We start from the raw sequence: 13,683 nt of genomic DNA on the forward strand, positions 1-13,683 counted from the left end.
ATGAAACATAACCAAAATATATTCCCTCATCAAGTAAAATGTAAAGCAGTACAGACACACTGTTAGTTTTTGTAAGATCATCAAGGTTTTAATTTATTCAAATCAACAAATATCCTTAAGAATCTACCAAAATCTCAGCTCCGTGCTATGTTGAGTAAATACAAAGGAAGAAGCAACTGGGCTTCTATCTCATGGGATGATGCTGGGATGCTGGGATGATGAGACTGACATGTATGAAACAACCAGGGTCACTAAGAGGAAGAGTATAATTACATCTAAATTGCATGGCACAGCTCATAAGAGTTGCAGGAATTCAGAGGAGGAGTGGTAGAGTGGTAAAGGAACTCTACCTTAGGGGTAGAGTTAGGGAGAGGGAGGCAAAATGTAGTGTATGACCTTGGTTAAGGCAGTTAACCTCTCAGCGTTATTGTTTCCTCTTCTATAACATTTGACAATTTAATGCATGTAAAATGCCTAGCACGATCTAAAGCAAGAAAGGTTTGTGGTGAGGTCTTACTGAATGGGTAGTATCTGCCCAAATAGAGTGTGTTTCAGATAGCAGGATAACCTGCATCATATAAAAGAGACACATATCCCTTTTAAGGTTTTAGGTTAAAAAAGGAAGAACTCACAAGGAATAGCCCTACTATAATAAGTACAATCTTCTGTGGCAAATAGCAACCACATTTTTTTTCCCTGCATGGCGAAGTAACTCCTTTAGCATGTGAGACTTGGTGCAGGTTGAAATCCTAGACAGTTCCTTCTGACAAGCAGACTCTTTCTTTAAAAAAAGAAATAGCATAGAACACACATATCTGCTTTTCCTTCTAAATCCTTGCTTCTAGCTGCCCCTTCTCTTATTCAAAAGTGAGCACTTACTCCAAAGTGATCACTTACTCCAAAGTGATCATAACCTTGGCCCTCCATCTTCTATAATAAAGAGTTATAATCACTATCACTTCTCTACTGTGATTTTCAGATAATTAAAATTAGAAGAAATTTAAGTTTGTCCTCATTTCTGATTCATTCAATCAAATAGTCCATATCATGGCCTTTTTCAAATGTACTGACAATAAGCGAAGGAAGGGTTCCCCCAAAGTGTCTCAATACTCTTGGGGGAAATTACACTCACCACAGTCCTGATTACATTTACATGCACCATCTATCACTGAAGTCTTTCCTAACATTATCAGTTAGAGTACTAATTAATTATACTTTCGGACATCATAATGGTGACTTGGACAAATAAAGCCACATCTTCTAGTACTGGTCAAAGCCTGATACTGTCTTCCGCTCAAAAATAGAAGGCATGTTAGTAATAAAAGCTTCCACTTTAGGCCAAATTAAATTATTCTAGTTCCAAGATAGAGGATGATTTCATAGTAATGAGGAAGAAGTGGGCCTTGTAGAAAATTCCATTATTCATTCTTATCTATACAAAAGTAATTTCAGCCATGCATTACAGGCTCATATCCATTTCTTGCAGACAGAAATGAAGTAAGGCTTGGAATCATTACCTTGGCTTGTTCAGAAATGAGAGAAGAATTGGAAATACAGTACTGGTGGTTTGAGGCTTTGCTATGTAAACTCACCCAAATATGTCAGTCCTTTCAGTGTTTGTTTGTCATACAGTGTGACCACACAAATATACATTATTTGTAAAACAAAACTGTTTTCCATGTGGTTTTTCTATGCTTTCTGAGGCTTTGATGCATATGTCCAAATTCATTCTGACTAGGATTTCGTTACTGAAAACAGTAGAGCAGTCCTCTGGTTTGCTGGTGGCTGACAGGGAGGAGAGCAGGGTGACAACCCATGTGCCCCTTACTTCTGCAAGCACCAAGCTGCAGGCAGAAGAAACCGTATTCTGTGCATCTCTTCCTTTGTTTAACATTCTAATAATCTATGCAACACTGTGGAAGGCAGTGTACCAGGCACTAGGTAAACAGTACTAAACAAAACCATGACCCTGTCCTGGAGTTCACAGTCTTCTCAAACATATTTTATGGTAGGTTTTGGGTTTAACTTTGCCTTTCTGTGTATGTATTGCCTAAGTATATTTCTGGACTTGATAGCCAAAAAGAGACTCAAGATATGATACATTGTAGCTGCTGGGCAGGACCTCAGCGGAAGCAATGGTGAGGTTGAAGGGGATGCTGCCAGGAAAAACTTGAGCCACACATAGACGCAACCAAACCTCAACCCAAGGAGTGTTCATTTCATACTGTTGTAACAAATTACGACAAATTTAACAGCTTAAAACTACACAAATTAATTATCTTACCATTTTGGAGGTTAGATGAAATCAAGGTGCTGGTGCAGTTGCATTCCTTTGGAGGCTCTATGGGAAAATCTATTTCCTTCCTCTCCAGCTTCTAGAGGTTACCTTTATATCTTGGATCTTCGTTCCTTCCTCCATCTTCAAATCTTTTTTCTTCTCTCTTTCTCTCTCTTTCTCACCTCTGCTCTGGTCATCACATCTCACACTGACACTCCTGCCTCCTTCTTATCATCATAATTACACAAGGGCCATCCACCCGAATAATCCAGGACAATCTTTCAATCTCCGGCTCCTTAACCGAATCAAATCTGCAAAGTCCCTCTTGCCATGTAAGATAACATACAGGTTCTGAAGGTTAAGACATGGACATCTTGGGGGGCCATTATTCAGTCTACTATACAAGGCAAAGCAAATAGAAAAAAAAAACGTTTGCCTCTTTTACACCTTGAGGCAACTAACTGAAAGCTGGCATTATGCAGTTTCTTTTCTACTTAAGACCATCTTGGTTACCCGTTTTAACTGGCTTTTCTTCATAAAAATGGCAGTGGGTGGCCCCTCCACCGGTATTTCTCTGAGGCCTCCTAACTCTCTAACACCAGTTTTCCTCACAAGTCAATAAACTAAAACAACCAGAGACACTGACATCCCTCTTAAAGTTAGCTCTATGAGCTAATTACCATGAATAGATACTTCACCAAAGCCAACCTTTCCTACCTCCTTGCAGAACTAAACTCGTTAATAGATTAATAGTTTACGGGGCTGGAAATAGCTTTTCTATTTCCTGCAGTGAGGGGCCATGGAGCAAGATTTAGCAAATCGATCCTCACTTAATTCCTGCAGACATTACGCAGGACAAGCTCTTCTTTGATGCAGATTATAAAGGTAAGACTAGCAAGGAACAATATGCACCAATTTCGTGCTGAAAAGTCGCTCAGTAGCTTTTTCTCCCAGTGATGTCAGAGGCCAGAATATTTTCATTTCACTTCTACTTGAGAAAAGGGAAACAATTTGCTATTCAACTGAGTTTAAAAATAAAGAGAAGATTTTTGCTCCTGGCCATTATGGAATAACAGGGAGTAGATTTACCTTCCTGCCTAGAAAATACCAAACACCAGAAAAACATGTTTTCAGACGACAGCAGGCAGTGTAGTACTGGGATCCCTACAAGCTGGAGGTACTCTCCAGATGCATCGCAGGGAGGGTCCTCACTGCTTCAGCCTCTGAGTGCGAGCCACATTTATTTACGTAAGTCAAACTACCAGTCCATCCGATTAAATTCATAGCAATAGAACTAAGAGAACACGCCCAGACCACAGGGTACCAGGTAAGCCACGCCAGGACTTGCCAATTCTCGCGTCAGGGTGAGATCTACAGCCGTGACGTCACCCTCACGGAGACGCTCGCGAGACTAGGGAGTGGGTGGCGAGAGCGGCGGGTTTTCGGTGAGAGCGGCGGTTATTCGCCGAGCGCGGCTTCTGCGAGGAAAAACAGACGGTAGCCTGACGTTTGTCTGGCTGCTGCCGACATGAGCGGCCCGGATGGGGTCGAGAGGACGCCTCTCCCTGAAACCCACAGTCTCACCGTTCTCGACCGTGCCCCCGGAGACCCGGATTCTCCCAGGTGCCTGAAGCTCCGTGAGGAAACTGAGGCGTCACAGGTGATGGCGGAGACGGGTGAGGGGAGCTTCGAAGCCGTTGCGCTCCCACCGTCCCAGCTTCCACAGGAGCGGGGCGCCCCCCGCGCTGCTCCCGCAGGTCCGGTCTGTGCCGGTAAGCCCCATATCGGAGGCGGTGGGGATGGCGGTTACGTAGCGCCCGAAGCGGGGCAAGAGCAGGCTCCGCCTCCCAGGGAGAGACTGGAAACGGCGTCTGTATCCCTGGCGACGGACGGCAGCCGGGGAAATGGCGGCCGGCGGGGAGAGCCGCGGGGCTCCGGTGGGGAGAAGGCCCTAGAAACCTGTGGCGCGGAGAGGTTCGGATCTGAGCTGATGGCGGAGGCGAAAGCTGAGGAAGTGAAGACTGAAGAGGGCCCCCTCTTCTCAGTCGCAGTGGATGAGGAGGTGGCGGAGAAGGAAGGAGTGAAGGAGGAGGAGGGAGTGGAGCAGGAGATGGAGATGGAGGAGAAGCCAGTAGGTGAAGAAATAGAAATGGTGGAGAATAGAGTGGTGGAGGAGGCAGGGCACCGGCCCCTGCGGATGGATCTCCGCATGAACCCTCTGGAGGCCATCCAGCTGGAGCTGGACACTGTGAATGCTCAGGCTGACCGGGCCTTTCAGCAGCTAGAGCATAAGTTCGGACGGATGCGTCGACACTACCTGGAGCGGAGGAACTACATCATTCAGAATATCCCGGGCTTCTGGGTCACTGCCTTTCGGAACCACCCCCAGTTGTCCCCCATGATTAGGGGCCAAGATGCAGAAATGTTAAGATACATAACCAATTTGGAGGTGAAGGAGCTCAGGCACCCTCGAACAGGCTGCAAGTTCAAGTTCTTCTTTCGAAGAAACCCCTATTTCCGAAACAAGCTGATTGTCAAGGAATATGAGGTCAGAGCCTCTGGCCGAGTGGTGTCTCTTTCCACTCCAATCATATGGCGCCGGGGCCGTGAACCCCAGTCCTTCATTCGCAGGAACCAAGAGGTCGTTTGCAATTTCTTCACCTGGTTTTCAGACCACAGCCTTCCAGAGTCTGACAGGATTGCTGAGATTATCAAAGAGGACCTGTGGCCAAATCCACTGCAGTACTACCTGCTGCGTGAAGGAGTCCATAGAGCCAGACGTCGCCCAATAAGGGAGCCAGTGGAGATCCCCAGGCCCTTTGGGTTCCAGTCTGGTTAAACTTTGCCCTTGGGAACGTTCCTGCATAAAGTCCCTTTCCGCCTCTTGCTGGACCTGTGCTTGGGCAACAGAAATGGGTATGCTGTCTACTTTTTTTTTTTTTTCCCCCTTTCTCTTTCTGACATTTCTGCAGCCTTTTTCCCCTGGACATTCAGTTCTCTCAGCCTCAAGATTGAGACCATCATGACCACACCCCTCCACTTCCACATGTGCATTAATATCACATGCTGCATGGCCATGATTCACACCACTCCTAAGCCAAGTTTGTGATGATGTAAATTGCACTGCCTTTATCTGCACTACTTGGACCCTGTTTGTTCCCAGGGCCTCCAGTCTGCCTCTTATGCCTGGAATTCTAGATTTGTCTAGGAGCCCATTCTACCCACTTTGCTCTGCAGTACAGGCATATAGCCTGTGGACAGTTGCGGGCCTTTAATGATATCAAGGGAGAACAGCAGTGGACCACTTGGCCTGTATGATTTATGTGACTCCATTGCTCTTCTTGTGCCTCTGGTCGCCACCTGTCGCTGTCTGCTACTGGCTGTGCCCTTGGCTGCTACCTACTGGATGAACATCTTCTAGACCATTGTCAGCCCCACTCTGGTTTCTGGTAAACAATCTCCAGGTTTCCTTCCAGCACACAAAAGACCTTCCATTCTTCTCCCCAAAAGACCTCTCCTCAACTCCTCACCCCCACCCCCCTTCCCTCCACTCCCATCATCCAGAACCCTATTACCTGTCAGGCAAGTGGTTGAGGTGACAAGTTAGACTTGTTCTGGTGGCAGGATGGTCTAAGGCTGGTGTCCATTCAAAGTACCAGGCTTTCTCAGCCTCAACTAGTGAATTCAGCCAAAACCTAGGTACCTCTTTGTGCCTCCTTTTCTCATCGGGAGCGTGATTAAGTGCCAGGGTGGCAGTACACTTTCTCCAGTGTCTCTCTCCTGGCTCTTAAAAGAAGTGATAGCTCATAAACATCTGCAGAATCAGGTCTTTTAGTTTTAATTTGGCTCTCTTCATTATTTCCAGGGACAGGTTGTCTTGTGTAATAGACTACCAGAGCTCTTATTTCCCTTTGCTTTCTTCCCTGTCCTCCACCCACTTTAGCAACATCTAGAGGGTTTAAAGGGAGACAGATTTATTAGATTAAATGAAAAGCAATATCTAGGCCCTAATGGATGGAAGAACTAAAGATATTGTGATGGGTGCCCAAAGCATGGGAAACTAAACAGAAGACCACAGGCAAAAATGAGCCAGGTAAAAATTGGGCCTAAAATGAAGACTGAGAGCCTTCAAGGAAGGTTCTTTCTCTGTCAATGGTGATGAGAGAAGCTCTTTTTCTCAGGATAAACATGGGAGAATTGAAGGGGGTTGGAATGTTAAATATGTTGTCTAGAGAAGAGATCTTTAAAGAAATGCAACGCAACTTTGAGTGCTTTCTTTCGTTTTCACTTGACTGACTTTATGAGGAGGATTAATACTGTGTCTTTTATTTCATTAGTATTTAGTAAATCCTGTTATGTTATTTCTGCTTACTGGGAAAATTGAGCTGTACAGGCTTTATTTTGCTTTCAGTTGGGAACATTTGGAACAGTCTTATTTTCCTGTATGATACAGAGACTTAAATGAATATCTGTAGCGGATTTCAACTTGTTTCTGTTAAAACCGTATCCTTAGAAATATAATTTGAATAACTTGTTCTTGTCATATTATTAAGACTTTGGAAATTGTTGTCTTCATGGAAAAATAACTTACTAAAAATGTGTGGCTTAATTGTCTTGATAATTTGCCCAGTTAACAACTTAGTAATTGATGTGTCTCTTTTCCTAAGTAGCATAAATACTTGTGAGGTTGCTCTGTCACATTGAAAGTATACCATTGATATATTTGTCTTTCCTTATATGCATGATGGTAAAATAAAAGCATGTTACTCTGCTAGATTTCTTATTTCTCACCCTGCGCATAAAAACACATGAAGAAATTGTTCTAGGTGACGGCAGGTTATGGAATTATTAAAGTTCTTAAATGGATACAATAGGCGTTATCCCAAAAGTAAGAAAATGAGGAACACTACTTTCGGTAGGGAGGTTTGTTGTTTTTGTTGTTTTACTTTAAAATGGTAACAATTTCAACTTCTTACTCATGATTGCATTCTTTTCCATACAGCTTGTGTAGCACCATCCCCCCTTCACTTCCTTAAAGCCTCCATTTCTGTCTCTATAAATGATATTCTCAGGTCATTCAGGCTCTCTTTATTCACTTGTGCATTTAGTAAGCAAACATTCATAGAGTTCTTATCATGAGTGATACACTCTTCTATCCTTATACTTTCTCAGCTGTAGAAACTTGTTCTTTTCTTCAAACCTCGCCACCTTCTGTGTCAAATCCTTTAAGGCCTGTCATAGATAACTCTTTTGCCTTATAGTTTTTCTGTTCTTAGGGAAGATGAAATATTTCTTTTTGTACTTAGTGTACTTTGTAGGGACCTCTGTTCTAGGAAATAACATGTAATAATTCATTATAGTGAATTCCACAAATATTTATTAAGGCATTTTGTCAGGCCCTGGGAAGGTAAGTCCATTCCCTTTGTTGTTAAAGAATTGGGGAAAGACTGATGTCCAAATAGTTCACACTGTGATACAGTAAAATAAAATAGATATACTTTCACATGTTTTTCACTCTTTCCCTTTCTTTCTAATTTGAAAGCTTTGTGAAAGCAGAGGTAGGGTGTCTTTTACTTTCCTTACTGCATCTAGCATAATGTTTTGCCCATAGTTCTCACCAGATAAATATTTATTGAATGACAAAATGAATAACTCAAATGGAAAAAAAGAACAAAATAACTTAGTACTCAGAAAAGATTTTTGATGAGGTAATGGAAAGAAGAAAACAGTTTTCAAGGCATTTGTAAAAGTGATGTCAACAAATTTGCAAAGCCTTTCTTAAATAAATTTCTTGTTTAAATAATTAGAAAAGGTTTAAGCACTATAACATTTAACTTTTCACTTGCCATTTTAACAGGGCATTAATTTTGGATCAACTTTTATGTGCTTTGTTTTTGTACATTTTAAGGTGACGATCACACTGGAGATAGAAGGGGGGTTAGACTCTATAGACATGTCTAATACAGTAGCCACTTGTCATCAATGGCTATTGAGCACTTGAAATGTGGTTAGTCCAAATTGAGATCTGCTAAAGTATAAAATACGTACTTGATTTCAAAGACTTAGTGTGGAAAAAAAGAATGTAAAATGTCTGAATTTTTATATTGATTGCAGATTGAAATATTTTTGATATATTGGGTTAAATAAATATATTAATAAAATTAATTTCCCCTACTTAACACATTTTTTAAAAGTGGCTGCTGGTAAATTTTATATAGTACCGCGTGGTTCTAGACTTCTTGATGAATATGTCAAAGCATATAAAATACCTGTAAAAGTTAAACATGTTAATCTTTTCTCCCCATGAAATATTTTGTGACTTTAGGGCAAGGTTTATCTAGCTAAAATTCAAGATGTGTAAAGTATAGCTAGAAGCCAATGGGTAAAAGGTAAAATGATATGTCTTTAATCAACTTGTTCTTGAGTACCTAAGATATACTCAGTACTTCGTAAAACATATTGTGTAAAACTAATTTGGGGTATAAGTAGGGTAGATATGGGTGCCAAATTTGCACTGACAGTTACATTGGTTATTTAAAGTAGTCTTGGGCTTCCCTGGTGGCACAGTGGTTAAGAATCCACCTGCCAATGCAGGGGACATGGGTTTGAACCCTGGTCCGGGAAGATCCCACATGCCACGGAGCAACTAAGCCCGTGCGCCAAAACTACTGAGCCTGTGCTCTAGAGCCCACAAGCCACAACTGCTGAAGCCTGCACGCCTAGAGCCTGTGCTCTGCAACAAGAGAAGCCACCGCAATGAGAAGCCCGCGCACCGCCAACGAAGAGTAGCCCCCGCTCGCCGCAACTAGAGAAAGCCTGTGCGCAGCAACAAAGACCCAACTCAGCCATAAATAAATAAATAAATAATAAAAAAAATAGTCTCTAACAACGTTTATGACCTACAGCTTCGTATTTTTCTAGAATGGTCTGTATTTTTTGGTTTACAGATGTACGTGAAGCTCAGAAAATAAAATAATTTCAGTCAGTAAACACACCATTTTGTGTGTGTTACGTGGGCTCCAAATTTTAACAGTTGCCCAGCAACAGAAAAAAATATCCCAAGCTAGCATTGGACCAAGTCAATTCAATGCTCACCACTTGAAGAAGCATATTTTATTTTATTTTTTAATATTTATTTTATATTTTTATGTTCTCTGTACCTTCCTGAAAAGTGTATTTTATTTTTGAAAATTAGTGTAGTCTAAAGTGTAGTGAAAATTACAATTTGCAGCAATTATTACTTATTTTGTATTGGATACTATATTAAGGATTATATGGGATAGTAAAGTAAAGGTTGTCCTTGCCCTTGAGGAACTATCTCATTGAGGGGGTGCCATTCTTTGGATGTTTCCTCTTCAGCAAATTCACATCCTCAAACTAGTTGTGTGCATAAGAAAACTCGGGGGCTTAATGTGGCCAGGAGGAGGTGTCAGAGATGATCAGGACCATACCTTCAGGGCCATCTTCCTCTCCCTCAATGTTAGTATATAATTGAAGTCCTAGATTGTATAGAAGTGACAGATAACAGTCTTTATCCATTCATCAGAATGGGAGGTGTTTCACTTGTGCACAGTACCGTCTCCATGTTTGCTTGAAGTGAATTGTTTGAACTCTGAAGGGTACCTTGGTCTATTTCCTCTGACCTCAGAGGTTCTCGAAACTACAGAAGAATTTCCATGACGCTACGTGAGGAAAACTGAATGTCTACTTCTCGGTTTCACTTTTTCAGGATTTGCATTTAATATAATTTCTTTGAGAACAGGCCAGGAAGAAATGGTTCTATTAAAAATGGAAAAGGTCGGGCTTCCCTGGTGGTGCAGTGGTTGAGAATCCGCCTGCCAATGCAGGGGACACGGGTTCGAACCCTTGTCTGGGAAGATCCCACAAGCTGCGGAGCGGCTGGGCCCCTGAGCCATAATTACTGAGCCTGCGCGTCTGGAGCCTGTGCTCCGCAACAAGGGAGGCCGCGATAGTGAGAGGCCCGTGCACCGCGATGAAGAGTGGCCCCCACTTGCCACAACTAGAGAAAGCCCTCGCACAGAAACGAAGACCCAACACAGCCATAAATAAATAAATAAAAATTTAAAAAAAAAAAAAAAAAAGGAAAAGGTCAGGTAAATTGCTAATTTTTATAAATAACCAAATGTCTTATTAGCAACTTGAAGAGACAGGGAAGACATGCTGGTTTTAAATTGGGATTAACTCAGTTTTACAGTCTACCACCTAGTGCATTAGCCAAAATAAATACCTTCCCTGAGCCTCGGTTTCCTTGTCCGTAATGCAGGGATGATAATATCTTTATTATAAGCTAATATTCTCCCAGGATATATTTGGAGAATGGATTATATGGTTATAGAGAGGATAATAACAGCAACCAATTGGGAGCTTACTATGTTCCAAGCACTGTGCTAAAAGATTCCAAGTATTAACATAGTTAATAAAGGTTAGAGTGTGAAAATGCCAAGCACAATGCCTGGCATATAATATGTAACTAAAAAATACTAATTTCCATTTACCTGCCTCTCATTTTAATTTCTTATTTAGTTCATATCCAGACAAGTAGTCATCTAGCTTAATATTTCTCAAACCTGACTGCCCATTATAAATAGCTGGGGAGCTTTGAAAAAATCCTGATGCTTAGGCTGTCCCTCAAACCAATAAATTAGATCTTAAGGTGCAGACAGGTTTTAGAATCATGGATAACCTTTCCTTGGACTCCTGAAGTGAGGGAATGCTCACTCATTTTCAGTTTTATTAAATTTACTCAGAAATCCACTGCCTTACAACATCTAGCTATTGCAAAGGGCCTGGCTTATAGTTCCCTCACAGCACATTTGCTCCATTATTTTGACCCCTGTAGTCTTGCAGAATGGAATTAGCCTGATTCCACCAAAGAGTTCTAAGTACCTGAAGATCTTCATTACATCCTTCTCAACGTCCCCTCACCAACCTGGCTATATATCAGTTCCTTCAGTGTTCCTCATCTGTTTTGTATGCTAATTAAACAAGATTTATTATGCCAGTGCTCTTACTAAACTCAGTGCCCAGAACTGAACAAAATAACATCCAAATAACAAAATAGAATGAGATTTTTTTTCCTGCCTTTATTATGAATAGTATATTTCTTTAAATGGATCCTGGGAGAGCATTAGCTTTTGGGGCAGCAATATTACCCTTTTACTAAACCCTTAAGTTTTAAAGTATTCACATGCTGCTGAGTTTGGCTTCACCATCTTACTGCATTTTATTGAACTTTGTGTCCAACGCTTTACACATATCTATACTAAATTTTATTCTGTTAGGCTAATTCTCCTAACCTCTTCACATTTGGAGGATTCTTTCTAATGAGTAATTCTCCCTAATTTCATGTCGTTTGCAAATCTAGTCTGTAGCCACCTCATTGTTGAACTTCTCCCTCCCGGGATCTTCCTTTCAGAGTGACATAGCATCTTTTAAGACATGATCTTTCGATCAAATGTAGATCCACCTATTATCGTGTGTGTGTTTGTGTGTGTGTGTGTGTGTGTGTGTGTGTGTGTGTGTGTGTGGTTTAACTTTGTTCTAGGGCATCAGCAAGCATACTTGCACCTCTTAAGGAATTAGGGAAAGATGCCCCCTCCAGGCAGAGGGGTTAGAAAAGTGTGCCAGTTCCTCCCAGATGCAGTCCATTATAGCAGATGTGCTTTGTCTTTGAAATTTCCTTGTCAAAAAAGAAAATGACTTCTTAGTGATCTTTTTTTTACCTCTGTTGATCACTCTGCTTTTTTTTTTGAAGGCAGTATTAATAGTATTTTAATATTACTACTTCAACTTCTGTGGGTTTGAAATTTTTCAAAATAAAGTTGGAGAAATATTAAAAATGGTGTTATAGAGCTTATTTTTAATCAGTCATCAAAATTAGAAAACAAATTTAAACTACAGAAGTGCACAGTTAAAAGCCTAGTTTATAGACCTGCTCAATTTCCATCAAAATAATAAAAATACTCATATTTAAAAGATTGTTCTATAATTAGAGACTATAAGAAGTAAGTAGGAAGCATATACTATTGTGAAGAGTTATTGGTGAAGGTGGGTTATTTCATACAGCTCTAGATAAGACCCAACATTGCCCCAAATTGACCATATATCTAGAAACTTATTTTGGGATTCATGTACTCCTTTACAAAGTTCTAGAAATATGGGTCTTATTGAGGGCTTCAGCACACATTTCTTGAGGTTGAGGCCCACTGATGGATCAGAGATTGGCATTGCAGAATCAGCCACAGCTACTAAAAGCATGATTTGTACACAGAAGCCTGTGAATGTTTTCATTTCCAAGTCTTCATTTTTTTTTAAGCTTCAAACTCTGATTCCAGAGTTCAGGAAAGCTTAGTATTGGCAAATAGTGTGTTCTCCGCTTGATTTCTAGTCAGTATACATATCCCATTTGAATCAATTTGCATTTCCGTGATCACATGAATAGTGGTTAACACTGAGTTCCAAATATTTAACCCCTACCACCTCACTGTTGTTTTTGCCTCAGCCATTCTCTCTTTGCTATTTTAAGTGACCAAAGATGTTACCTAATAATAGATTTTGTTTGTTTGTTTTTGGTATTTGTCATTGTTTTCTTTCTTAAGGTATGATTTACACACAGCACAAGAATATTCATAGCAGTTTTATTCACAATAGCTCAAAATTAGAGCAAAACAAATGTCCGCCAACAAATGAATAAATTATGATGTATTCATACAGTGGAACACTACACGTAACAAGAAGGAACAGACTTGATTATGCAACAACATAGTTGAATCTCTAAATCATTATGTTAAGTGAAAGATGCCAGATAAAAGAGTACATACTATATAATTCCATATATGTGAAGGTCACTAGCCCAGGAAACTTACCTATGGTGACAGAAATCAAAAAAGTGGTTGCCTCAGGGCTGGGGAGAGTAAGTACAAAGAAGCACGAGCAAACTTTCAAAGGTGATAGTAATGCTCCCCATCTTAATTTGGGTGATGATAACACAGATGTATCCACTTGTCAAAACTTGTTCAACCGTACACTTAAATTTCATGCACTTTAGTGTATGTAAGTTATAACCTCAATAAATAGCACATTTTAAAATATTGTTGAGAATTCAAAAACTGGAACTCCATTTGCCCATCTCCAGTGTTTTGGCTTCTCTCTTTCTGTGCTTAAAAATTGCTGACTCTACTTGCAAGACTATATTTGCAAGTTGTTCTCATGCTGTAGTATAATTCCAATTTTGGAATTACTTTTTTAAAAATTTTTTTTAACTACTTCTCCCTTAATTCCAGGCCAAAACTGATCTCTTTGGAGATTCCCTTAACTTACAAACTAAGAGGTTCTGTTATCCTCTGGTCACTGAAGAAGTTCAGTCTGCTCAGGGCATATTGTTC

The 13,683-nt window shown here is 40.7% G+C and overlaps 1 protein-coding gene and 1 long non-coding RNA gene across 2 annotated transcripts in view; one reads left to right on the forward strand and one right to left on the reverse strand.

The window, feature by feature from the left end:
• The window catches only part of LOC133102594 (uncharacterized), a 37,138-nt gene extending 34,711 nt beyond the window's left edge, over positions 1-2,427 (reverse strand). The window contains exon 1 of the long non-coding RNA XR_009703008.1: positions 2,285-2,427. This is a non-coding gene — a long non-coding RNA (uncharacterized LOC133102594). The remainder of the gene's footprint in view (positions 1-2,284) is intronic.
• A 1,263-nt stretch (positions 2,428-3,690) lies between these two features.
• On the forward strand, positions 3,691-6,993 carry TSPYL1 (TSPY like 1). The gene has a single exon (XM_061206884.1). The coding sequence runs from the start codon at positions 3,807-3,809 to the stop codon at positions 5,115-5,117; it is 1,311 nt and encodes a 436-aa protein (XP_061062867.1). The 5' UTR covers positions 3,691-3,806; the 3' UTR covers positions 5,118-6,993.
• Positions 6,994-13,683: the final 6,690 nt, after the last annotated feature.

This window comes from Eubalaena glacialis, chromosome 12 (genome assembly GCF_028564815.1).
Source record: "Eubalaena glacialis isolate mEubGla1 chromosome 12, mEubGla1.1.hap2.+ XY, whole genome shotgun sequence".
Lineage (NCBI taxonomy): Eukaryota > Metazoa > Chordata > Mammalia > Artiodactyla > Balaenidae > Eubalaena > Eubalaena glacialis.